General features: G+C 40.4%; 1 protein-coding gene across 4 annotated transcripts; it reads right to left on the reverse strand.

Moving 5' to 3' along the window:
* Positions 1-957: 957 nt before the first annotated feature.
* On the reverse strand, positions 958-27,470 carry DDX6 (DEAD-box helicase 6). 4 transcript variants are annotated; one of them, XM_067566461.1, is made up of 14 exons: positions 27,219-27,406; positions 22,982-23,452; positions 21,185-21,248; positions 20,549-20,653; positions 19,099-19,228; positions 18,368-18,514; positions 17,755-17,853; positions 14,954-15,072; positions 14,251-14,379; positions 13,671-13,787; positions 12,206-12,269; positions 9,089-9,190; positions 7,295-7,474; positions 958-5,210 (listed from the first exon to the last, which is right to left on the reverse strand). In XM_067566461.1, the coding sequence occupies exons 2-13, from the start codon at positions 23,179-23,181 to the stop codon at positions 7,299-7,301; spliced, it is 1,452 nt and encodes a 483-aa protein (XP_067422562.1). In that variant the 5' UTR covers positions 23,182-23,452; positions 27,219-27,406; the 3' UTR covers positions 958-5,210; positions 7,295-7,298. The 4 variants fall into 4 exon arrangements, with proteins under 4 accessions (XP_067422562.1, XP_067422576.1, XP_067422570.1 ...); XM_067566475.1 differs by lacking the exon at positions 27,219-27,406 and adding an exon at positions 26,748-26,867; XM_067566469.1 differs by lacking the exon at positions 27,219-27,406 and having other exon boundaries at positions 22,982-26,372.
* Between the last annotated feature and the right edge of the window lie 199 nt (positions 27,471-27,669).

Consider the following 27,669-nt stretch of genomic DNA (forward strand, 5'->3'; position numbering starts at 1 on the left):
AAAGCCCTATGTAACAGCTAGAGATTATTATACACCCTCCCTACAATTGCTCTATTAGTATAATCACAGTAGAGAATACCCACTTGATAAATGATTCAGCAAACTGTGATGAGTATGGAATGACTAGTCTGAAAACAAAGATATGTGATAATTCATTAACAACGAGTTAATTGTTCAAATCAAATTGGCATTTGCAAATATACTGGTCAGTCAGGTCTGTATGGGGAGATGCTTTGGAAGACAGTGTTCTCTCCTGCTAAGGACTAGTATTATGTGGAGTGCTTTATTTCCTCCTCACATAGCTGTCAATACACTAAAATCCTGACTTGCAACAGCCTTTGCTGTCCCAGCCCTATGCCTCTCCTAAACAGGCTGTCAATTGTAAAGTGGTTATGTTATATGAACAAAAACCCACTAAGCTGTCCAGAGATGAGACTTTTTATGCTGATTTAAACTAAACAGAAACCCAGATTTTCACTGAACAGGCACTGTAGTAATTGAATGTGCCACTGTAGCACATTTCCATTGGTTTTAAAAGGCTAGTTAAAATTTACAGTCCAAGGTCATCATTAAAACTGTCCCATTAGTGTCAGCACATCTTTAAAGAGCTGCTTATTATAGATGGTGGTAGGCTGGATGGCACCTTCCACAGAAGCTAGTCTGTACACAAGATAGCCCAGCCAACAGGACAGAAGTTATCTTGCAGGTGGGCACTGTTCTGCTATTTGCTGCAGCTGTAATACTGCTGCTGAGCTTGCAGAATGCTTCTGCTATACAGCAAGATTGGCACTGCCTTTCTGCAATTGTTGCTCTTTTTCTCTCTCAGAGAAGCACACTCACTCAGCAACAGCATGTATGCAGGATTTGGATGGAGGAAGAAAAGAGGAATGAAACTTCTGGTACAGTACAGAAAACCTGAAGGAGAACAGCAACAGGAAACAGACACCAAGACGAGTCTGGAGTTCCAGTGAGCTTTTATTGAGCTTAAACAAAATCAGGATTTTACCATTCATCTTTTCTGTACTCTGAACTCAGTGAAGATGTTCACATAGTCATAGCCTCTCATCACACATGTACATACAGAGATGCATTCACAATGAAGACTCAGCTCCACTGGACAATTTGCCAATTACCAATTAAACAAAAAGCCAATTTTTCCCCTCCCTCCCCAAATGTTCCAAGTTCTAGTCCACCCTGTTCACTTATCAGTGGAACACAGCCCTTTTGACAGGGGACCAATGGATTATAAACTCATCTGAATTGCAAACAAAAAACTTTTCTTTTAAACAAGTTCCAGTTTGTTTCAATAAAGGGAACAGTGACTATTTTTCTCCAGACACCCCTTCCCCACAATTAATGGTTAAAATACAGCAAGCCTGTATCTTAGTATACCCTATCCCTCCCCCCAGCCATCCCTAATTTTGTCTACACAAGAATTTAATAATGCTTCGAACAGGGGAATACTTCAAGCTGCAGAACCGTGGAGGGAGCAAAGCTGTAAAGGCATACATGCTGCCCTCCTCACGTATCCATTTCTCAACTGACATTCTTTTCACTCTAGAGACCATGCATTTGATGTAAAGCAAAGTTTTGGTTTAAAATTGGACTAGAAGGGTCATGGCATCCAAACATTCTTGGCCTGGACAAATTTTACCAAATTTTGCAGTGGCAGCAATACTATTCTGGTCCCTGAGAGCAGAGGTCACTCTGTTCCCATAAACCAATGAGCTCTTTGGCACCGGCATCATCATCAAGTCCATTACCGGTAATGAATATTACACACAGAATCAGACTCCTTGCATTAAGAGACAAAAGATAATGTATTTGTAAAAAAACCTAAATAGAACGGGGCTTTAAATACAAATGACAAAGGTGGTCTCATGCCAACATTATGTCAGTGACTGATGGAATACAACCATCTGAAGCATTTCTAAATCCTTGATGCAGACACCCTCCCCCTCCCACCACTAAAATAAAGAACAAAGTTAGTCAGAATGAGATGATTTGATGCCAACATAGATGCAAGGGCTTTGTGTCGAGCTCTCATGTTCTCACCCAGCTCTATACAAAAAGACACAAAGCAGAACGCAAAGGAAAGATGCTCCCATCTCATTCTGGAAATGAAAATATTTAAGACCAATCCACCCCCCTCCCTTTGGGGAAACCCTCTAGCTACAGCAGCTCATTTGGATAATAAACTGAGATGCCAGCCTAGATTTTCAGTCAATTTAATTGGCTACAGACTTGTGCCCCCACCTCACTACCACTTGTGGGGTTTAAGATACAGGGTCTATATCAGATTTAGAGGTTGATAATGTAATTCTTTTAGGCTTTTGGGGGGAAATATATAAAATTCTCAATATCCTAGTAAGAACTTGACTATGGAGAACAAGTGTTTGACCTGGAGGTTATTAAAAGCAGGTGGTACTAGCTCTGAAATAATGAATACATGGAAATCTTGGCAAGTAGTCTGTAAAAATAAGAAGCCAGAAGAAATCTGATAGTCAAGTTTTACACATTCGTTAATGAGGGACAAATAAAGACTAGGATTTGCCTAGTCATTTGGAGCATCTTTCCTTTTGCATGTTCATACATTTCTGAGAGAGATAGCCTATTAGCACCAGAATCAGACTGCTTCCTTCCTCTAGAGAAAGCCACCTAAAAATGGTGCCCCCGATAGTCTAGGTAAGTGCCAATCCTCAGAGGCGGAGTTTAATACTTTCAATTTAAAATTACTGTGCTTCAAGAGGGACCATCAGAACATGGCACCAGGCTAACCTACCACAAATCCAGGCAGAGCATGCACGTCTGACTCTCAGCATGGCTATCCTTTTCTTGTTGGATGCGGATGCTCTGTCACAAGATAAAGTTTTTATTTACACTTTTCTTTTTATCTTTGTTGCACTAAAATGATCCCTCTTCTCACTGGAAAAAAAATCATAAGCTGGCTGCAGTACAAGAGCAAGATTTTACTTTTGGTCAAAATTCACCACCCAAATTCCCTTCACCTCCCCAAAAAAGCACCCCAAAATTACTTGTTTACATTTGGTACCTGTCAGTTGGATGTAACTATGTGGCTCACAAAGTGCCTGTGACCAAGCTCTTGAGTGTGTACTTTAGTGCAGCTTTTGCTACAGTTATTATGGAGTCACTGTAGATTTAAAAAAAACAAAAACAAAACAAAAAAAAAAAACAAAAAAAACTTTTCACCTTGAAAGTTGTCACCAGGAGGCACCTGGTTCTATTTCTGATCCTCAAAGAGTAGGATGGATAAATCTGCCTTCCCCTCCCCCCCTCCCAATTTCACTTTTTTATAGTAAAAATGAGAAGTTATGATTAAATTCCCATACATGTATTCAGGTAAGCAAGCATGGTGTGAGTGCAGCATCTGTATATGCAAAGTACAACAGACCAAAAAGGGATTGCTTTCATCCAGGTGCCTCCTGACAGACTGTAGTTGAACAGGCTAAAAGGGAATTAAAAAAAAAAAAAAAAAAAAAAGTTTACTGGTTTTGATTTGTCTCACTCCTTTTGCCTGTAGATCAGGCCAAACATCAAGCATGTTGGGAGGGGCACAATTTAAAGCAACACTACTTGACCATAAAACATTCTCCAGCAATAAACACCACAGAATGACAGACAGCAATTCATGCCAAAACCACAGAAGATGACAAGCAGCTTTCTGTGGCTTCAAAGTTACAAATTAAAGGGTTTGCCTTTATCTGCTTAAATCTACATAAAGTTTGTTTTGGGCAGAGTATGCACAATGATGCAGGAGGTGAATCATCCAATAGTGCTCCAGAACTGTCAGTTTTCTATTGTTTCTTTTAAACCCAAATTCACACCTTCTATGTTCTGCTCAGCAACACTGATACCTGCTGGATTTCCCTCATGCCAAGGTGGAACAGGTCTTTGCCCCCTTCAGAGTTTGTAAAGTTCCTGGAATTTTAAGGTGGAAATCAAGAGTATCTCAAAAAAGCTGAGCTATGGATTTTGAGGCTTCTCCAACCCCACAAATAATCTTTTCCAAAAGAGCGGCACAGGACAGTGTTACAAGCACAAGAGCAAACCCACCCTGACAAGATATAGTTGTCTAGGCCCGCTCTTCATAGAAGTCAGAGCACTTTTCAGTGTATAGTGTTGCAGAAAACTGAGCCCCTCTCATCTTTAGCTGCTCCCATAATCAGTCTAATCCCTTTAACCCCAGCAACTTTCATAAAAAAAAAGTTATATATGAACAGAAAAAAAAAACATATTTACAAGTTTATACAAGTATACACATCCAATTTTCTATGGGACACACTGCGCCAAAGGAAAGAGGGCCACATGCCTCTGAAATAAGTCTACATATGAAGTGCTGGAACTACTAATGGAGACTTATGGAAACCAGTCTTTAGTGTTCTGCTAGAGCATACAGGCTTTTCATATGGCTCCTGCAAAAGATGATAGGCTGCTCTTTCCTTTTAGAGCTATGATGTTGCACCTAATCAGCCCAGATTTTTAGTTGTTTTTTGTTTTAAATACGTGTATTTACAGTGTGGGTCAACTGCAGTTGCATATCAACTCCTCCAATTTAAAAAAAAGTGAAACAAAAAAAGTGTTACATTACTGATAGTTTTATCTCACAGCCCCAGGCTTGAATATTGTGGGGGGAGGGCAGAAGGATTGGTGACATTTGACCTGGAAAGAAAAAAAGTTGATTCCTCGGGCTGTATCTGAAAGGTGATATTCTGAATGGTCTCATAGCATAAGGCACTTTGCACGAATAAGTAACAAGCTGTTTAGCTTAAAAACAGATGAGTAACCAGGGAGAAGTTGAAATGCACTCAAGTTAGCTGTTGGAGAATTTGAAAAATTGCAGACAAGCTTGTGTTCATCAAGTTTCTTCTCTTTTCAGGGTTTCTCTTCTTCCCTTGCTGCTCCTGCCCCCCAAAGGAAACGTTTAAAACCAGCAGTTTAGTGCAACTAATGTTCAAATCAGCACACAGTGCAAACAAGTGAAAAAAACAAAAAAGGTATTCCTTCTTTTATCTTCTTTCTTCCTTGCCGCCAAATTTAAAAAGAAAAAATGTCTGAGCTCCTTAGTCTTCATAGTTCCAAAATGAAAAGAAGACGAAAAACCCACAAAGAGAAGGGTATCCCTAAAGAAATGATGTGTCACAAATCCGGATCAAAGGGCTTCTTCAGCTTCTGGTGTTTGTAATCTAAGTCTAAAAAACAAAGATCCTGCAGTTAGTTCTCCAAATTATTTTCAAAACTGTAGAAAAGCTGCTAAATCACAAAACTGAGTTGTTGGTTTTTTTTCTTAAGCTTAACTTTGGTTGATCAGTTACACAAGCCAACCCATTCACTACAAAATGAAAGGATGGAGCATGGTAGATGTTGATCTTTTATAATGAAAACATAAAACTGTCAAATAAAGTAACAAAACAGGAAGCTGCCACTCATACTGCCTGATAGAAAGGAAACAGCCCAACAGATGAGTGCACAGAAAAAAGGAATTTTCCTTTTAAAAAATAGGAAAATCATTTGGTAAAGTGGCTAGGTTATTTAATAAAAAAATTCAGAACAATTTACTTACAACTCTGACAACCTACTGTATCTCAAGCACCCAAATCACAATGCCAGACTACATTTCCATGCCTCAGACTAACCATAATATAGGCTTTCCGCTCTCAGTAACATGCTAGCACCACTCACCCTCCTGGAGGCATTCTAAAAATGGTTATAACCAATTCCTGTACACTAACTCTTTAGTTAAAATATTACAATTAGTTACTATCTTTTTCCTTCAAAGGGAGACTGCTCCAGCCTTACAATGGGTACAAGTTAGCCTGGCTTAACCAGAATTATTAGTTTGTCCTTCAATATTTCCAGTGAGAAAATAGTTAATTTTTCCGTGAAGTTAGTCTCCTCTCTACATCTAGTTTCACAGCAAAGCTCTTTCTAGAATAAATAGATTATGCATTGTTTCAGGAGTTCATTAAGATTTCTGATGGATGTTTTGGATCCTGCTCCCAGAAACTAAAGAATTTACTTTCAACTCACATTATATTCTCCCCCCTTTTCTATCATAGATAGGGAAAATAGTAGAATGGCTGAAGATAAGGAATCAAGTGTCCAAACCCCCTGGAGGTCTTTGCTACTGAATTATAACCTGGGGTACATAACTAGCACTACAATTAAAAAAACAAAAAAACAAAAAAAAAAACCCCCCCCCACACACACACGAAGGGGATTTACCTCATCAACAGCAAACATTTTTGCTGGGTAGGCTGAAGCATAAGCAGGAGAATCTGACTCCCAGCACTACAGAGTGAGCAGTGTTTTGGTGGTTTTCTAAACCATTTTAGAGCCATCTAACATTAACCAAAGTGAATTATAGACATACATCATCCTTAACACACATAGCTTCTCTCTCTTTCAAGGAGCCCACACAGGCAAAGGCTGCATTTCCAACAGATCAGGAAATGGGAAAGCCTGGAGGCTCCTGGGAGCATGAACTGGTTCATTTTAATAGGTGAAGTGCTTGGCTCATTGTTGCCAAACAGAATGCATCTTTCCTCAACATTCCCCCAATTTCTCACTGCTGACATCACTTCTTCCTCTCTACTGCTCAGGTCCATAACCCAAGGATCATCTTTGGCCTCTCCCTCACCTCATATCCCAGGCAACATCCAAATCCTTCCATTTATAGCATTGCTAGAAGTTCAGGCCCTCATTTTCCATCTTGACTACTCCAACCTCCTCCTCGGAGCTCCATAATACACCCATTTTGCCTCCCAAATCAACGCAAAACAGCAAAAAGTTCAAGCTTTTTGTCTACACACTCAAGGCTCTTCAGAACTCTGCCTCTTCCCTACTCATTTAATCACCTTGTGCATCAGCTGGTCTGCTTCCTCCACTCCAGTGATGCTAGCCTCATGTACTTGTCAGCGTCTCACAGCCATTTCTGCACTTTTTTCCTTACTGAACCTCATGAATGCAACACCCACCTTGAACTGATCCACAAGGCCATTACTCCCTCCCTCAACACCCATCTTTGCTGTAACACCTACAATAAGTCAGTTAAGCAATGGTGGCTGTCTAGAAGAGCCAATTTCTAAAAAGAAACTGAAATCAAGACTCAATTTTGTGCGATAGCTAGTGAATGCAATTAGGTATATTTACTTTCATCCCCTCATCCCATGTATCACACTCCCATGTTGCACACTACTTGCTCTGCCTAATTATTTTCCCACTGCCACACCGCCTTGCCTCAATTCAGCGCTCAGAAAGCTAATGATATACGCACATGGTTAAGGTTTCTCATCATCTACAGGTTCGGTGTGGTATTCTGCCACATACAGGCTCTTGTCAATGTTGCTTGGGATGGGTTTAATTTCAGTTCCCAACTGCTCCTCAATACTTTTCAGGTTGAATCGATCATCATAGGTGATCAAGTTGATGGCCAGGCCAAGGTGACCAAAGCGACCTTCACAAAAAGAAAAATATACTGAAGTAGTGAGTCTTATCACACAAGTCTGTAGGTTGTGTCATGCCCAGATTACACAAACATGCAGTAATAAAAGACAGTTTCAAACAAGACTGACCAATCCAAATCCTCAAGCACATCATTACAGCAACTATTTATTGTTGTATTTTTAGGATAGCTTCAGAAAAGAAAAAGTGACATTTCTGCTCCCCACAGAAGAAAAGATGTAAAAACTAAGTAATTAAAATAGACCAATGAAACTCTATTCATTTCTTCCAGGCTATTGTCCTGTCTGGTCTCTGCCCAATGACATTGCTATTGAAAAGTTAAGCCAGTAATTGTGTGCAGTGGTTTTGTTCAACAAGAATGGGGGGGAAGGAGGGGAGGGAAGCAAAATTCAGCCTTTTCTACTCTTCCCTCAGCCCAATAGATAACCCAAAATACAACTGAACTCAAACTTAACTGATTCAGTCCTCTAAGTCATGCCTTTGCTAGGAATTAATTTTAGATTTGAATCAACTGACATTCAGACATCTGGAAAAAAAAATCTTTGGCGCATACACGGAAGAAGAGTCGTGGTTGTGACTATAAGCGTTTTATTTAACTGAACTGCATCATCCTTCCCCTCCTCACTTAGCTTTCCTTTATGTCTGTTCTCTTGAAACTTCCTTCTCCCACCCCAACTCCCACAAACATTCAGCTTCTCCCCAAAACACAAAAGAGTTAGGATGAATGGTTACAGACATACCAAGTTAAGGTGGTGGTTTGAATTATTCTGAAAATAGGGAAATGTTAATATACAATACATTGCTTAATACAGTTAGTCCTGTGTTAAGATATGTATCACATTACAATTAAGGTCTTGTTATTAAGGACCTGAAATATCAATAAAAAAAACTCTTCTCTCCCTCTTCCCCCAGTAAAAGGAGTCTAACACGTGCACATACATACAGCTATTTGGAGCAGTTTTCTTAGGCCTGGTCTACACGGCCATGCTGGGTTGACAGGAGATACGCATTCTACAATACATAGCTTGCGTATCTCCCGTCGACTTACACTCCCTTACCACGGCGTCTTCACTGCGCTGAACCGACAGGAAATGCCCTCTGGTCGATGCAGCATTACTCTTTTCCGGGGGGTGGAGTTACTGCATCGAACAGAGAGCACTTCCAGGATCGATAGAGTGGGTCTCCACTGCCTGCTCAATCAATCCTGCTGGTCAATTCATGGAGACAGACACAGCAGAATAAGTGCAGACATACCCTTAGATTGCCAAGAGAAGGAATGCCAGTCAGCCTTAGGAGGCAAGTGGTATATTTTGATTAACATTTAAAAATTAACAGATTTTGAGCCAACTTCAATACCCTGAGCATTTAATCCTGTTTTGTATCATGCTCCAACAGGACACCATAAAACAATATCTTTACACAGCTTTTCCTTGGTGAAAATGGAATGAAGTTTGTCTTTCTATAGGCCAAAAAAAACCCCACCAAGTTGCTTCAAGCCATTTCAGAAATACTCACAATTCAAGAATAAAAAAAGTTAATCTGAGCAGTAGCAAGTTATGCTTAGTTATTAGCACAGCTTTCCTGAAGAACCCTTCCCTATCCTCACCTGATCTGCCAATACGATGGAGATATGTCTCTGCCAGCTTTGGAAAATCAAAGTTTATCACCACATTCACAGCTTGGATATCAATACCTCGGGTAAACAGATCTGAAAACAGAATTCCATTTAATTAAAAGGATATTATTTCACCAAAACACACTAGTGGGAAGGGGGACAGGGTGGGAAGGACCTGAGGGAAAAAGCTACCCAGGACAGAGATTACTTCAACTTGATAAAATAAATACACTAACCATGTTTTTAAGGGTAAGAAATTGGATGATGAACCTCATCTGTGATAACTGCTTAATTTGTATTTAAATTTTGTTTAAAAAAAAAAAAAAACAAAACTTCCCCTCACCCATTTTGAGCATGGATAACATTGTGAAGAACTACCAAGATGTGCTCTTTCCGGACCTGGCATTGAAAGATCCTTCACATGAGGAACAGCAACTCTAGCATTTTGCAGATCTGCTTACTTCTGAGCATTGATTTTACAACACTCCTTCCCCCTGAAGGGAAAGTACACCATTCTCAACTGAGAGTCTAAAGGTCTAGACACAACTTGTTTTCCATCTAATTTAACTGTTTTGCCTTACTACTGATGCATTTTGGAGAAATTAAAAGTTACTACCCTTAGAACACAAGCTTCCAGTCATGCACTGAATTTATGAAGTCAGCAACACCACTAATCAGCAACTAGTGCAGTGGTATTGTCAACTCTGAGGTTGTGCAGTGGGGAATCCTAACAGGCTGAATGAAGGCAGGCGGGACTGCTGTTTCAGAGAGTTAAGTGTTTGTTTAAAACAATTTTAAAAAGTCAGTTTAACAAAAAACAAAAAAAAATAAAAAACACAAGAATCTAGTAGCAATTTACTTTAAGTCTGTTGATTAAAAAACCCTAAAATGTAACAAAACAAAGTTAGTACAGATATTTAAATTGAGTACCTACATACTTCAATTAGTTGAAGTTTACATGTATAAACATTAAAAACGCTAAAGTTGTGGCAAAAGCTGAATTACAAGAAAGATTCATAGGCAAGTTTGATCTTCAATAGTTTGACAGTGTAAAAGTAATTTCTACATAGAGAGGTATAGCTTACTTTAGTATCAAGTTAGTCATGACTTAAACACTCTATTAGTTATCCCTTACACAAACACCAATTTATAATGAAGTAAGGTAATGACTGCTACATACAACACATGGGGATGCTCTGCAGGATATTAGGGGCTTGGCCACACAATGTAACTGATAAAGAGAGACCCTAAAGGAAGATGCTACAATTATTAAAAAGGTTAAACAAGTTGGTGGTTTGTTTTGTTTTTTTAAGAGGGGTGTGGGGCTTCAGCTGTTCCTAAAATTATATTATGTAAAGAAGTGTATAACTATCTTAAAAGCAGTCCATGTGTCAAATGCAAGACAAACCAAAGAGTAGTCTTATAAATTAATTAATTACTCTTATGTAATCATTTAGATGGGACATGAGTAAAACTCAGCATAACAGGAAGGATGAGACATGCAAATAGAGAATATGCAAATAATCAATGCCTCCAAAACATTCCATAACTTAAAAGTCAATGTGTGTGTGTGTGTGGTGGGCGGGGCAGGAGAATTTAACATTTGCCTTTTGTCCTTATTCAGCCACAGACCACATGTATGTGCCTGAAATCTGATGTTAGAATAAGATTGTTAAGCATTCTCACACTATTGACAGTAATGTTACATAACAAAGATACCTGAACAAATTATTAAACAATCAATTTGTAAGCACTTCGAGAATAACAGGGTTTTAAGAAATAACCAGCATGGATCCGTCAACAAATCATGTCAAACCAGCATAAGTTTCCTTTGTCAGGGTTACTGCCCTTGATTTTATTAAGGCTTTTTATACAGTTCCTTCAATTCTCATAAGCAAACTAGGAAAATGTGGTCTTGATTGAATTACTATGAGGGGTGTGCATAACAGTTTGAAAGATCATACTCAGTAATTATCAATGGTTCACTGTCAAACTTGGACAATGAAGAGGAGAGTATGCATATAAAACTTGTAGATGATGCTAAACTGAGAAGGATTACAAGCACTTTGGAGAACAGGATTAGAATTCAAAGGGACCTTGACAAATGGGAGAACTGGTCTGAAACTAACAAGATTAAATTCAATAAAGGTAAGTGCAAAGTACTACACTTAGGAAGGAAAATTCAAATGCACAACTACAAAATAGGGAATAACTGGCTAAGTGGTAGTACTGCTGAAGAGGATCTGGGAGTTATAGTGGATCACAAATTGAATGAGTCATCGAGTCAGTTGTGAAAAAGGCTAACATTCTGGGGTGTATTAATAGGGGAACATTATATTAAGACATGGAAGGTAACTATCCAGCTCTGCTTGGCACTGGTGAGGCTTCAGCTGAAGAACCGTGTCCAATTCTGGAGACCACACTTTAGGAGAGATGTGCACAAACTGTAGAGAGTCCAGAGTACAGCAACGAAAGTGATGAAAGGTTTAGAAAACCCGACTGAGGAAAGATTAAAACTAAACACGTTTAGTCGGGGGGGGGGGGGGGGAGGAGACAACTGAGGGAGGACTTGATAACAGTCTTCAAGTATGTTAAGGACTGTTACAAAGACGACAGTGATCAACTGTTCTCTATGTCCACTGAAGGCAGGAGAAGCAGTAATGAATCTGCAGCAAGGGAGATTTAGATTTAGGAGATCAGGAAAAAAAAAGTGTTCTAAGGGTAGCTAAACTCTGGGAATTCTTAAACTAAGGGAAGATGTGGCATCACCTTCACTGGAGGGTTTTAAGAACAGGTTCAACAAAGGCCTGTCAAGAAGTGTCTAGGTTTACTTGGTCCTGGCTCAGCACAGGGGGCTGGACTAGATCTTTCAAGGTCCTTTCCAGCCTGATATTTCCAATAGTCTTGAAAGATTCTGATCACTGAAGGCAAGTTTATCAAGTTTCTTCATTGTGATAAAAGGCAGGTGAATTGATTGATTGTATCTGTTTGATTGCAGCTGCCACCTCCAGAAGTGGAATGGTCTGTTTTCTACTACTATCACCTTTAGAAACTGAAAAATAATTTTTATTTATTTATTTATTTATTTTTTTAAAAAAGGACACTTACCAGTGCAAACAAGATTGCGGCATAAGCCATTTCGGAAATCGTGGAACACACGATTACGGTGTTCCTGGTTTAAAAAAAAAAAAAAAAAATACAGCAGTTTTTACAAATTGAAACATGAATTCCACTACTCCTCTCCTCCATGAACTGGAATAAACATTGGAATTTGCAAACTGAACACTCTCCAATAATACTTACTGTATTTTATAAAGTGCTTTACAAAAGAGGCCTCTGGCACAACATTTAGGTATAGATACTTAACTAAACTGGTTAGAAACAGATGTACTTAAATTGATGCAATCCCCATGGATGGACAATCTGTTTAAGAGCGTCTCAAACTAAATTGATATAAAGCACTCAAACTAACTGAAGAGTGTCTACCCAAAAGGCGTTGCATCAATTTACGGTAACTATATTAGCTTCTGTACTGGAAAGCTACACAACTGTATTTAGAGAAGGCCTGAAGCAGACAGATTAAATGATTTGCCTGAAGTCACAATAAACTGGGATTAGCAATCACGTCTTCTGACAGGTAGTGCACTTTGATTATGGCTGCCCTGAAAGAAAATCTAAAATGTCAGGTCTTTTCCAAGACCATGTGTTATTTGTTGAGTAAAGATATTCAAATTTACTTTATTTAATAGAAATAAATTTATAACACATCAATGTATGAAAAAAAATCACAGGCGCTGTTAAAATGAAGTGAGTGAAGACTTGAGTTATTTTTCAGTTAGTGTACTTATTTTTACACATCTATAACCATGGGCACCACCAAGCACTGAAAAAATTCAAGTAGCATCAGTCTTAGCCAGTTTAAATAAAACTATAGGCCTGAGATGTATAAATCAATATGCATTGTGCTGTGAAGATCAGCTAGTCAGAGGCACAAAAATCAGACTTTCCAGAACCAACTTTCCATTTCAATTTCAATAAATAGTCAATATTGAGAGCAGCCAGAAACACTACGTAAGTTTGTTTAAAGACCAGGAGTATTAGAATTTTTCAGCTGCTACTCACTGTTCAAATTAAAAAAAAAAAAACAAAAAAAACGCATGTTTTGATTAATAAACTTGAATAAAACGTTTCAAAATGAAATTTAGTTACAAATGGCATCTGAGCCTACTAGTGATGTTTGCTAGTTTGGTGAGAAGTGACATTCAGTATCAGTAACAGACTATCAAAATCAAAGTCTGGAGCTAAACCAAGGTGAGAATGGATCTAAAATTATGAAACAGATCAATGGAATCACATAAGGCAACTTTAATTAAAACCAGTTTTGATACACATCATTCCCGTTTTACATTTAGGTGCTTCTGATCATGTGATTGAGTTGCTGTGTTAACAAATGTGGATAAAGATTTTTCTTGAACAACTAGCAAATCCAGACTAAATATTACAATTTTAATTCACAATTGTACTAAGTCTGTATCAGTTGCTTTCTCAGTAACTGGTATATGGTCACACTCACCTGCCTCATTTTAGCATGGATATAGAAGCAGGAATAGCCCAGCTGGGAGATCTTCTTGGCTAGCAATTCAACCCGTTGTGAGGAGTTGCAGAAAATGATTGACTGGTTAATCTGGAGCTAAATATATAGAGAGGTGGTTAAACACCAGCAGCATTTTACTTACACAGCTTTGAAACCTAAAACAGAACGCATCCTTTTCAGGAGGACAACATGTAGCTGGAATTCCAGCTACAAGTCACTCACTCTTCTGGCTGCAAAGAGAAGATAATGACAAGTCTCCCAACCAGGAGATCTGCAATTTAATGGGACAGGAAGAGAAATATGCATTTTCAAGAGAGATCCTGGGCTTCAAGTTTCACAGCCACAGCATGAAAGTAAATGGGTTAAGATGTCACTATTCATTTAAAGAGATTTAAAAAAACAAACAAACAAAAAAAAAACACACACACACCAAAACACTAGGTTAAGGAAATTTCTTGCCAGAATGCATCTCTCTGCCATCAAGTTATGATCTGAAGAATAAATTAAATAGTTCAGAATAGTGTTCTAGTTGCATCACACTGCCTGGTAACGTACTTACCCTGGAGAATAGTGTATTGAGGCAGTGTACTTTCTGCCGCTCAGTTACATAGGCATAGTACTGGGTAACTCCCTTCAAGGTCAGTTCCTCCATCAGGTTAATCTCATAGGGTTTCTGCAAATGGGAATTCTGAAATAAAGAGGAGTTTCAAATAAAATTAAGATAGAATATTTAACTTTTGTGAGTAGACATGCATATCTTTTCTCTTACCTAGCCTACTATCCTACCATTTGAAATGAATCAAATACTCTTCACAAAACACTTTTGCATCACTTGTCAACATAGTTACGCTATCAAACACCACAAATGGTTAATGAAAGCTTGGGAGCAATTAATGAAGGATTAAATTTTATAAGTACAAATAAATAAAGAGTGCAAGCCAAAAAAGGAGTGTGCATCTCAAGAGTGCAGTTGCAGAGAGCATTTTCTCTTCTTAATACTGGCTATGTATGGTTATTTAATGTTCCCATTTAATGTTCCTTGGAATACAAAACTAAACCCAGAACGCAACTTAATATCACCCATCCATGCATCACAACAAGAAAAAACCTGTTTACATAATGATGCATATTTACCTGTGTGTGTGTGTGGGGGGGGGGGGGAAGGGGGCGCGCGCGCGGTGGCAACAACACAACACAACAACACACACACCTCTACACATCCATGCACTCCATAACCAAATGGGCATCAAGAGGGCACTTACCATGAATTTCTGTACACTAAGAGGGAAAGTGGCTGAGTAGAGCAAAATCTGCCTATTTTTAGGTAGCGTAAGAATAATGTCCTCCATTATTTGAACAAAATCCTGAGACAGCAACTTATCTGCCTGCAATTAAAGAAAAAAAAAATAACCCAGTGCTGTTATTTCTAACTTTAATATTAATCAAAAAGATCCAGAAGACCATGAATTATAACTAGTACTATCCTCAACTTGTGGGGTAGAAAGCTTGCTTTGAGTATCATGCTTCATGGATAGCTCTATTTACATACTAGGGATAAGCTTTACTTCAACTATACAGACTTAGAAATGCATTTTATCCTGCCTCACTGCCATCTCTTCCGATTTAAGAGCTGTACCACACTGAGGAAGGAAGGGCCAAGATTTCCCATTCCTTAACTGGAATTAACAGATTTTAACGGGAGAGGATCATCTCGTCGGACCTCAACACAAGATATAGAATTTCCCCAAAATAACTGCTAGACTATATGTCTTTTAGAAAGACATCTGATCTGGATTTTAAAAAATTGTCAGTGATTGAGAATCTACCACCATCCTTGGTAAACTGTTCCAATGGTTAATTACTCATAGTTAAAAATGTACATCTTATTTCTAATCTGAATTTGACTTGTTTCAGCTTCCAGCCACAGGATCATGTTTTACCTTCCTCTGCTAGAATAAAGAGACCATTATTTAATGTTTGTTCCCCATGTAAGTACTTGCAGACTGATCGAATCCCCCCTTAACCTTATCTTAGCAGAAGACAAGCTGTCCTGGTCAGATGACCAGTCCATCTAGCCCAGTATTCCATCTCAGATATTGGCCAATTCCAGATGCTTCAGAGAGGATCAATAGAACGGGGCGATTTCAAGTGATCCATCCCTTCTTGTCCAGTCCTAGCTTCAGACAGTTGGAGGACTAGGGACACCTGGAGTGCAGGGCTGTGAACCTGACTATATCTTGGCTAGCAGCCATTTGTTCCCCCTGAACCCATTAATTATTTTCTGAATCCAGTTATACCTTTGGCTATCCCAACAAGTTGCACAGGGTTATATTCATTGAGTGAGGGACTTTCTTTTGTTTTAAACCTGCTGCCTATTGGTTTCATCTTGTGTTATGTGAAGGGGTAAAAACTTTTCTCCTATTCATTTTCTCCACACCATTCATGATGATTTTATAGACCTCTATCACATCCCCCCCTTAATTCTCTCTTTTCTAAGGTGACCAGTCCCAGTCTCACTCGTCATGTACAGAAGCTGTTCCATACCACTAATTATTTTGTTGCCCGTCTCTGTAACTATTGCAATTCTAATGCATCTTTTTTTTAAATGCAACAACCAGAACTGCATGCAGTATTCAAGGTGTGGGCAACCATCAATTTATATAGTGACTTGTCTTATTATCTATCCCTTTCCTAATGGGTCCTAATATGGTCAGCTTTTTTACTGCTGCTGCACACTGGGAAGATGTTTTCAGAGCTCTAGCCACAATATCTCCATGATCTTTCAGTGGTTACAGCTAATTTAGACCCCATAATTTTATATGCATAGTTGGGATTATGTTTTCTAATGTGCACTACTTCAAAATTCAAGGTTGATAAATGAATATCATTTTGCTACTCATTCACCCAGTTGAGAGATCCTTTGTAACTCTCTGCAGTCAACTATTTGTTAAGATCCTTGAGTCTATTACCATAACACAGGTTTTCTAATCCTTTAATAATTCTCATGGTTCTTCTCTGAACCCTCTCAATTTTTCAACATCTTTCTTGAACTGTGTCCCCTTCTGGTGTCCAAACTATTCCAGCAGCAGTCACGCTACTGTCAACCAGAGGTAAAAACCTGTACTTCTACTCAAGATTATTTTTATGTATCCAAAGATCACATTAGCCTTTTTGGCCACAGCATCATACTAGGAGCTCAAGTTCAGCAGATTATCCAGTATGACTACCCCCCCCAGCCACAAACCAAAGTACCCCAATGTCTGTATCAGATATAGCAAGCTTGGTTTCTCACATCTCCACTCTCCCAGCCCCCTCACTCAAATTCAGTTGTTTCAAGAGATACTAGAAGGAACATTCCTTTACTCTATTGTGAAACAAATCGATAACAGACTCTTTAAATCTAGTAGAGAAAGGTAGATACGATCCAATGGCGGGAAGCTGAAGATAGACAAATTCAGAATGAAAATAAAAAAAGTTTGCATTAAGTGGTGAGACTAATTAACCATTTGAACAACTTACCAAGAGCTGTGGAGGATTCTCCCTACTGAATTTTTAAAAATCAAGATCAGATTTTTTTCTAAAAAGAGATCCCCTAAATAATTCATAGAGTAAGTTGTACAGCCTGTGTTGTATAAAAGATCAGACCCCTTGGAATCTATGAATCTACTGGATCTTTGTATATCAATTTATACAGGACGGTTGTAATACAAACTTCCTATTTTAAACTGAAGTCAAATGGAAGAGTAAGAGCGCCCCATTTCAGAAGAGACTGTTAACCTAATACTCACTGGTCCTACAAAATAAAGGGAAAGCAAAAACTTTCCCTACCAGTTTGCTTCTAACAGTCTCTACCCGAGAACAGTACATGTTGAAAACTCTTCCCCCTCAACCCCCAGGCTACGTCCCCCCACAAAATGCAGACATGGATCAACATCAACTTTATGGCTGAAAATCTGACAATTTTATTGGCCAGAAATGCTCAATGAGTAAGCCTGCAGAGATGGATCACTGCTTCAGCTTCCTGTTAACTATCTGCAAAAACAAGGACATTTAAGACAGTGACTTGCCTCATCCAGTACTATCATCTGGACATGTTCAACCTTTGCTACTCCTTTCTTGATGAGATCCAGAATTCTCCCAGGGGTAGCTATTACCACATGCACTGTACATTTTAAAAGAACAAACATTTGTGAATTTTTGCTTGGATAAGAAACAGTACAAATACAGAATATTGGCTTGGCTGACAATTAATACTATGTCAACTATAAGGGCCTGTCTGCGCAAGCAGTTTGTGAAAAATGGGAGTGTAAATCTACTTCACAGTAACCTCAAATGTAGGCCTCATTCCCACACTAAGTTCTAGAATATGCTCTGATGTACTCCTGTTTCAAAGTGGTGCAGATCACAGTGCACAACAGAACATATAGTGCACTGCAGCAGGGTCCACATGGATAGTTAGCCAGGACATACTTACACCCAGATTTGCTGCAAACTAAATGTTTGCATAGACCGGCCCTTAGAGACACACGCAGAATGGATGGATAAAACCTCAGCCTTGCTCACAAAAGGCCAATGCTAGTGTAGGAATATCTCAAAGGGAGAGATTTTAGTGCTTTGCTATGTAGTACTGCAAAAGCCACTAAAGAGCACCAACTTAAATTGGGAAACATACGAACCTGTATCATCAAGCCTCATTATGTCATCACGCAAATTGGTTCCTCCCGTTGTTGCCATCACTTTGGCACCTCCCATGTGTTTGCTGACCTGGATACAGATTTGACTGACCTGCAGGGCTAGTTCTCGAGTGGGAACAATCACCATTGCTGAAAGAGAAGATTGCAACCTAAGACACCAGCAGCATAGGTTTTTATCTTTCATACTTTCTTCCGCAAAAGAGCAGAAAGGCTGAGTGCATTTGTTTGTAAGGATAATCAGACTCTATGAAGGCCAAACTAAGGATTATTGTAGACATTCTTAAACCTGCCTATGAATCTTCACGGAAATTGCATGGGTATTCCTCATGGCAAGGAAATCTCACTGTGTTGAAGCATTGTAAGTTAACTGGCATTCCTTGTGTGGTATTAAGTAATGACCGACACAATTTACACCCCAGCCACCTGTACATTACATTTTTCGGGGTGGTGATAAATTTCTATTAGTTGACATTTTCAAAGCGGTCTTGGGGATTCAGACAATTCTCATTAATTTTAGTTGAAAGCATCCCCAAATCCCCAGGCTGCTTTGAAAAATTCAACCACCAATTTTAGGTATAAATCTGTAGGCCCATCAAGCTACACGGATACCGGCAGTCTTCTAATGTCCCATCCCACTAATACTGGTGTGCAGCAGCAGGACTACTGATGTTCATTCCTAGATGGAGCTGCATGCAAACCTATCTTCAACTCACCTTGTATATTGTCCTTCTTTAAGTCTAGTCGTTCAAGTAAGGGAATGAGGTAGGCTCCGCTCTTGCCTGTTCCGTTTTTAGCTCTAGCCAAGATATCCCTACCAGACAAAGCAATGGGAATACTCTCCTCCTGAAAAGCAAGCACAGAGCAATGCAACAAACAAACAAACCACCTCAATTACAGCTTTTTTTAAAAACTGGCTATTTAAAACTGGCCCCTGATAAGGGACAGGTCAACTTTCAAATGTAACACTGAGTTATAAGACCCTATATATGAAAGTACACCATCACCACCACAATGAAAACTGAAACTGATCAAGCAAGAACATGACAACCAGTTGTGAAAACTCTGCTCCCAGTATCCCATTAATCAACGCCCCACTAGTCTAGCTTCGTCATAAGCAGAGTGAATAGAACTACCACCACAAGAATAATCCTAATGTGCAGGGTTCATGCATATTAGGAACAATGGAGATGGTAGGAAAGGTGCTATCAAACCTATCCCATGTGGAAAGAAGGGTTCTTCACCCTAACCCCAATTCCAGACACCTATTAGACCAGGAAGAGCAGCAGGGAAAAGTGCCTGGGTGTCTTCGAGATCTATGTATATATTTTAACATTACATCATGAAAACAGAGGGCTAAATTAGCTTTTGAAAGTGAAGGTATCCTCTACTGAGACCGCTCCAGACTCAAAGGCCAGAAGTATTCTTCTTTCTGCTGTTCAGTAAAAGTATAAAACCATTCTTTAAACAAAGTGACAGAGATAACCGAGCCCGGGTGAAATTAAGTGTTTAGAAAGCCTTGTATCATTTTCCCCACTGATGAATTGAAATGGTCCAGTTGTGAGTACTCCAATCCTCTCCAGTGTTCAATTTAAAAAAGCCACTACAAGTAATTTACAGATGACAAAACAAAAAACAAGCATCAGAGCAAGAGTGAAAGGACTACTTGGGAGGGGAAGGGGGGGCAGATGTACATCTCAGTCACGGTTAAACCTCTCAGCAGAAGTGGGGCTGTGATTAGACAGGCACTATTGCAATTAAGGAATGAGATCAACTGCAGTAAGATTCTATAGAGATGTTTTGGTAGTTACAACCTCTATTGTGTCTAGATAGCTACAACTCTATTAAGTTTTTCCATAAAATGCAGACAAGATTGACGTCAACAGGACTTACACACTTGAAGCATCTTCGTGAACTGGACCTACAACCCTAACCTCTCTACAAATAAAAGAATCACACATCAAGCTCTTTTAAAAAGTAACATATAAATTAGGCTTTTTTACCAAGTATTTTTCAGTATAGTGTGAAGTTTCTCAGAAATTATAGTTTTTTCTGTTAAAGCCTTATTGTCAAAACCTCAAGGATGTCCAAAAGCTTTAAAATGTCTATCAGATATCTAAGATGAAACAATCAGCCTGTGGCACACAAAATCTGCTCTGTACTAACCTGAATAGGAGATGGTTTTTCCCAGCCCATTTCAAAAATTCCCATCAGCAACTCCCGTTTCAGACAGTAATCTTCAAACTCATTTCCTTTTGTGGAGGTCACATCCTGAGTAATCAAGCAAGTAGAACAGTAAGACCAATCCATACAAACTATCCCATAAATTAGTCTGACTATACAACCAACAGATAATAAATCCAGGACAAAGACAAGGCGGCAAGATGGTGTATCACGAAGTAAGGTGTTTCTCCCTTTCCCACCTGCTGCCATCATACAATAGCTCACAAAAAATCTGTACAGTGCAATAGCAAGGATAATTAGTGATTGGGTTACTGGGGACCAAACAAAGTAATCTGCATACACATGTAAAACTTATCTATTTTTCAGTGAGCACTAAGAATATAGTGTTCATCCTGGAGTATTCTTAGAAGTAAAAATATATCCTCTGAGTTTCAACATACTTGAGAGAGAAGGGAAACATATTTGCCAAGTATCTCTAAGAATGTATATTACTACTATCTCCTTTAAATTAAGTTTTAAAATAGAACAGAAATCAATTTTCTCACTGTTGACACACTGACAGCAATTTATCTCACACCCTTAATCCCATGCTTATAGTTACCTTTAAAACATCCTTACCGAAGTTTTGATTCTCAGATCCTTTGGAGGGAGTTTTAAAGTCTTTTTCCAGTCATCACCAGGTCTGCAACGTGAAAGCAATAGTTAACATTCCTAAATAACTCTGGTTTGTCTTAGTAACAATGAGTACCTTGCACAAACTAACATAAAACCTTAACCCTCCATTGAGGCAAGTATTTTCCCAGTTTTTGAGATACAGAAACTGAAGTAGGGAGAGATTAAGCCATTTATCCAAGGCAAGGAAGACCATGCAAAAACAAGGTTTAGAAATCAGAAGCACCTGAATTCAAGTCCCAAACAGAGCATTACACAGCATCCATTTAAATGGTGCACTGTAGTAGCTGTGCCAAAAGAAACTGACCTAATTATGTCACTCAGAAATGCTGCCTTCATCTTAGACAATTTTAAGAGAAGAATCTTTCAAACACTGATTATCTACTCACTTTTATGACCATTAGCAATATGACCAACAACTGTTCAACTCACTGAGTTCACCTCACTATTTCAGAACCAGATATGACAAGTAACTTAGTGGACAAAGTTAGTTTCCTTAACAGTAGCTAACCTTATCTTTGGAAAAAGATAGGGTTATAAGAACTGTCATATGAGAGAACAGCACGGGTCCATCATTCCCTGCACCTTGCTAACAACAGTGGCAAGCACTAATAGCTAATGTCTTGAAAGACAGTATGAACCCATAATTCATTCATCCAATTTGTATAATGCTATACCACAGGAAAAAGGAGAAAAAAATTCTCTTCACAGTGAACTGATTATCAGCTGGGGATGGGACTTGGCAGCCAGACTCATTTACCTCATCAGATTTTTGAATATTTAAACCAAAAACAATATGTTGGATCACGTTTGTGGTCTCAATCTAGCAGGCAGTTTCTTCAAAATTACTTAAGCAGTTAAAAGCATAAAGATGTCTATAAATTTTCATTCATGCACTACGGAAGAAGAAACTGCCCATATACAAGTATCAAATTGACATTTTAGCTGGACACAGTTCTTTCTTCCAATTTCCAACACCCAAATCCACCTATTATAATGTGTTTTCAGAAATTCCTACTTTGGGGAGTGAGTGGATAGAGAGAGGTTAATTATTACTGGTTCCAGGTACTCTTTATTCAAACCTGGACTGATGTCAAAAGAAGTGTTAAACTGAGGGATCAGACATTTTTTGCAAATCACCCAGGAAAGAAAATAAGTGGTTTAGGTCAATGGGATCTGGTATTCCAAGTTTTAAAATATTTCTCTAATTCTAGCATTTCATGAGAAAGCTACAAATCATGTAATTGAACTGTGTGTGTATGCGTATGGTGGGAAACGCAAGACAGTACTCAGAACAAAGTGACTTTAAGGTTCATTATGTCACAAGCCACCACTTATATTCAACTATGGTATTAAGTCATTAATTGTATTAAGCTTAATATAAGTGTGTATGACAGACTCATCTTTCCCTCACCCAACATCAATCCTGAATAAGTGATGAAAATGAGAAGGTGTTTCTCAGGGGAAGGGCTCTCAAAAACTATGCTCTTCAATAGCATAGGACTTGACAAAAATGCCTTAACTATTAATTCTCACAACTGATAAACTGCCAAGATCTGTCAGAGAAAGCCTATAACTAGAAATACACATTTGTTTTCTGAATTATCAGTAGTTCATATTCCTCATCTGACAGCCAACATTACATTTTAAAGTATCAACACAAGAAATCTTAAAGCCCCCTCCAATGTCTGGTAGCTCAAACACTTGTTTAAGATGCTGTTTAACATTTATGCAGATACTTACTTAATAGTGGTGGTCATACTCTGTGCTTGCTGTTGAGTGCCATTATTGATTGTGTTGGTGTTTTTCAGCTGATTCATCTGTTGCTGAGTCTGTGTCCCCCCACCTCCTGGGCCCCCACTTGGTTTTACAGGGCCTCTCATCTGCCCATTCTGACTGGATAGACCCATTATAACAGGGTTCTCTGTTCTGGCCGTGCTCATGTTTTTATTTGTAAAGATGTCTTTTTAGACTTCAAAACTTTGAAAGTCAGTACAGAAACTGTAATAACAGTTTATTAGACTCTCCAAAATGAAGAGATAAATAAGTCTTGCTCAATATATGAGTCCTTTATTGCAATGCAGGCAAGCACCTGTAAGTCACTCAACAGTAAAGTAGTAACTTGCTCTGATGCACTGTGGAACAACTTTTTTTTTTTTTAAAAAAAAAGCCCTCTAACAAAGTTGAATTGTATCTGAATTCACTCACTTCAATCTGAAAAAGATGCAGAGAAAAACAATTAATACCTGGATTGAGCATATAAAAATAGATCACAGTTTGTAATACTCATGGTTATCTTGGTATTTGAACGAAAGTACCACCAGAACAAGCATACAAATTCTCAATACTTTAAACAAAGACACTCAGAAGATCAAGTGTGACAGACCAACCAAAAAAGTTATATTCCCTACTTAAAACTGAGAACACAATCGTCATTTTATGGCACCATGTGGAACTCTGTAAAAAAAACAGGTACTCCTAGCATCTTTTATGTGATGACATGCTTTACAAATATACCTACGTTACTGGGGTGCAGTTAATGAGTCAGATTACTTCACCCACCCTTGAAGTGCTAACACCTCTGGGACAGAACATAGCAGCTGTTTAACATAGCTATTTAACACATCAATTAATGACAGGAGATCAAGAATACCATTATATCAATAAGTTTATATTACAGGAAGAAAGGGGGGGCACTATGCCATTACTTCAATTGCTATTTTAAGATCTCATTTGGAAGAGTGGGGGGAGAGAAGAGAACACAAATACAGTAAGCAAGGCTGAAAAATCTGAAAGTTATAAATTCTATTTTATGTTTAAGTAGAGATTAAGTTAACGGGTAAGTATACATTTTTTTTTAAAAAAAAAGCTCAGTTTCAAATAGTGAAACCAATTCCTTCACTCACAGGGAATCAGAACTGCTTCCTGTTTTATTACATGCAAGAATAAAAAAAAAATACTTGCAGTGGTTAACTTTTATAATTAGAGATACAAACACATTTGACTTGCTATCATTAGAGATTTTTCCCCCCTTAAATTTTTAATGGAGTTAACACCCTTTGAGTTACATCCAAAATAAGTGTAGGTCACTGAAAGGCCTGCCTGGTGCTCTCAGAAAATACATACAAAACAAATGTAAAATTTAGTGACAGTACTGGAAAGGTAATTATAACTGACGGTTCAAACAAAATATCAGTCAGTCAAACACACAAAACTTGTACCATTCATAAAAAGCTAAAGTACAAAACTGCAAGAAATTAGTTTGAAGTAACCCTAGAAATGGTATTAACAAGTTAAGGCTACAGGCTTATCTCCTTTTCAAAAAAAGGATTTACAAGCTTGACAAAGTATCACCACCACAAAGCAGCTGCATTTTAGATAATAAACGCAAAAGAAAGGCAGCATTGGTTGATTACTACACTCTTATAAAATGTTATTTATAAAAGATAACTCTCCCCCATAACCAAGTAAAATCCACCCATAGGATTCAAATACCAACATTCCTCAAACACCACCAACATGACTTTCAAAAACAGTTCCAGGTACTGCAACCTGCTTTTGAGTATGTAAAACCATGAATATTGGCAAAAAACCACCAAGTTTTCTAATTTTTCAAACATTTCCCTTGTGTTTCAAAATAAAGACAGGAAATGACTTACTATGGAAGGGAAACAAAAATTAATGTGTGAAGTACTACCAACTGCACAAAGCAATCTTAAAAAATTATTTTCCTCCAGTCCCTTTCAGATAGTCATTTTAGGTAGTTCTCATTACAAGAGTGGATGAAATATTTTCAGACAGATGTCATTTTCAAGCACCTTTCATTTACAGGGACACTCTCAAAGCAGAAGCCCAAAAATCTTTTAAAGGGTTTTAAGATAATTTATTTTCATTTTTAAGAAGTCTAAGAGAACACTTGTGTTTGGATTTAGGCATTTCCCTTCCCTATTACAATCCAAATACCAAAGCAGTGTGCTAGGAGAGGAGAACCAGAAAGAAAATATGAACAGCAGAGAGATATACAGCAAAAGGTAAATTCAATTTTAATTTTTTTTAATGAGTTGTTGTTAGTAACCCACTTTCTTTTATATTTTACCTGACGTCTTTAAATATCTTAATCCGGAACACAAAGTAAGATTCCAAAGCTTTAAAGTATAACAAAGTAAAACATTTAATAAAACCAAACCTAAAATTTCAGTGATAAGCAACACCACCATTTCAAAAACTAGTGCTCTCTACAAGCAAAAAACTCACCAGCCCCTATTTTCTAAGCATTTCCTTTCTTGCTTTTGACCACGTACACAGCCTATGGAAGCTGCTGCCATTATACATTTCTACTCCCCTTTCTCCAATAAACATCCTCCTTTGCCTGAGGAACTTAAATTTTTGCCTAGGAAGAGCACACAACGCTACATGAAGAAACGGAAAATTGGAGGGAGGGGGGCGCACTTTTTTCAGTGACCCCAGGAACCACGTTTTCCATTGTTTGGTAGAGTTCAAAGAAGCAGTCCTCTACTAAGTCCTCATCAGTAAGAGGCGGAGGTGAGCTGGTCCAGAACCGGCCTGTATTTCCTAGTCTAACGTAATGACCTCACTGTAGCTTCAATTGGTTAGAAATTTCAACCCTATTCTCATCCTTCCCCTCCCCCCCAAAATAACCGAACAGGATTCGTTTTCGGAAACAGATCATGGATGGGTCCGGAACAGCTTAAGCACTTATTGCTTCAGTCGCACATCGCCATGGGCCTGGCTGGGAGTGACAGCACTTCACCCAGAAGCGGGAGCTTTGGCTTGAGAGTTCGGAGCAGTTTCTGCCAAGCCTAGAGAAGGGGGCGGTTTTCCAAGGCGAGCAGGGGCAGCCCAGCTTCGCCACAGGCGAGGGGCGCCGCGGCTTAACACCCAACGCACATACATCGCATTTCTTTTCGGCCGGACTGGAGCGGCCCGAAGGAAGAAGCCCAGGAATGTATCTGCGCAACATGAGCGGGCACCCGCCTGCAGCTGCATCCGCCGGGGTCGGGGAAACAAAAGACCATCCCCACCCCTCGGGCCCCAGACACCGAGGGGGGCGGGGCTCCCCGCTGCCCCAGCCCCGCACCCCGATCGTAGGGGGCCAGGATCCCCCGCCAGAAACACCAGTCCCTTCTCCGCTGCTCACGGTCTGGCTGCCAGATACGCCCCCCCCGCTCACACACCCCGCAGCGCCGCCCCTTCGAGAAGCGCTCGCCCCCAGCCACCACCGCCCCCAGCGCCCTCACCCCCTAACGCGGAAACGCCCGCGGCGTCCTCCATGGGGCACCGAACACACCGACCCCAGGGGCCCAGCCAGGGGCGGAAGAGACCCGCCGGGTCCCCGCCGCACCGTACTCCCACAGCCCGAGCGAGGGACCGCTCGCTAGGCCTTTCCCCAGCGCGGGGCAGGCCGCAGGCCTCGCCGAGGTAGCGGTGGCCCATGGCCGCGCGCCCCCATGGCCGGCCCCGAGAGCCGCTCCCCCGGGCCCCTCCTCACCGCCGCCGGCTACGCGCCCCACTCTCCCGGGTATAAAAATCCAGGCTCTGACTCGCCCGCGCTTGGTGCCTTGTTATGGCGATTCGACGCTCCAAGATGGCGGCTTCCTCCTTCCTCCCGTGTGCCCTCCCCCTCCCCGGCCGGGCGGGCACTCGGGCTGGCTGGCCGGCCCCTAGGCCCGCCCCCCGTTACCTCAGCGCTCCGCTCCTAGCCTAGCCCGCCTTCCCCAGCCACTCCTCCTCCAGCCTCGGACTGACCGGCGGCCTAGGCCTGCCCGCGCTGCTACAGCTCGCCGCCCGCACCGCCACCGCTCTAGGCCGCTTACCCGCACGCGCTCGCCACCGCCGCGTTCCCCGGCCCCCTCCTTTTACCGCCCCCCGCCAGCTTCAGACGCTCCCCTCCTACCCCAGCGCCCGCAGTGCCGCTGCCGCCCAACTGCCCCACGCGGAGCCCGCCAAGACTCGCGGTCACCTGCTGGCGTTTTCTGCCTGAAGCGCCACAAGCCGTTAGAAGCCGCGCGTCCCGTTACCGCCATGCCCGTCCCAGGCGCGCCCCGCCGCTACGGGCACGTCTTGCTCCTGCTCGGGCTTTTATCCGCCTCGCCCGCCCGGCGCCCGCCTTAGCTCAGCCTCGGCCATTTCCACCCCATGCTCCGCAACGCTTCTCTTAAAGGGGACAGTGTGCAGCGTGCACCCTCGGCTCCCTCCAGGCCGGCCGGCCGGACAGCTCCTCCTCCTCGCGTCACTTAACTCCCCCCACCCCCACCTGGGGCCGGGCCGCGGCTGTCGCGCACGGCGGGAGGCGCTGTCTGCTTTGCGCGCTTCCCGGGCGCACACGCGCTCCATCTCTTCAGCCGCGAGGGGACGCGCGACTCCTGAGGCGTTAAAGGAGGCTCGAGGCGGCCGCGGCACAGCAGCCGCTT

Source organism: Emydura macquarii, unplaced genomic scaffold (assembly GCF_026122565.2).
Source record: "Emydura macquarii macquarii isolate MOO-44397 ecotype Brisbane River unplaced genomic scaffold, CSIRO-AGI_Emac_v2 contig_312, whole genome shotgun sequence".
In the NCBI taxonomy this organism is placed as follows: domain Eukaryota; kingdom Metazoa; phylum Chordata; order Testudines; family Chelidae; genus Emydura; species Emydura macquarii.

Bases quoted from the DNA above. Each gene is read 5' to 3' on its own strand.
- DDX6 (XM_067566461.1), bottom strand. From the start codon at position 23,181: ATGAGCACGGCCAGAACAGAGAACCCTGTTATAATGGGTCTATCCAGT. The intron at 21,249-22,981 runs GTAAGTATCTGC...TTCACGTTGCAG, and splicing joins AGTATGACCACCACTATTAA to ACCTGGTGATGACTGGAAAA. The intron at 18,515-19,098 runs GTGAGTTGAAGA...CTTCTCTTTCAG, and splicing joins AAAGAAGGACAATATACAAG to CAATGGTGATTGTTCCCACT.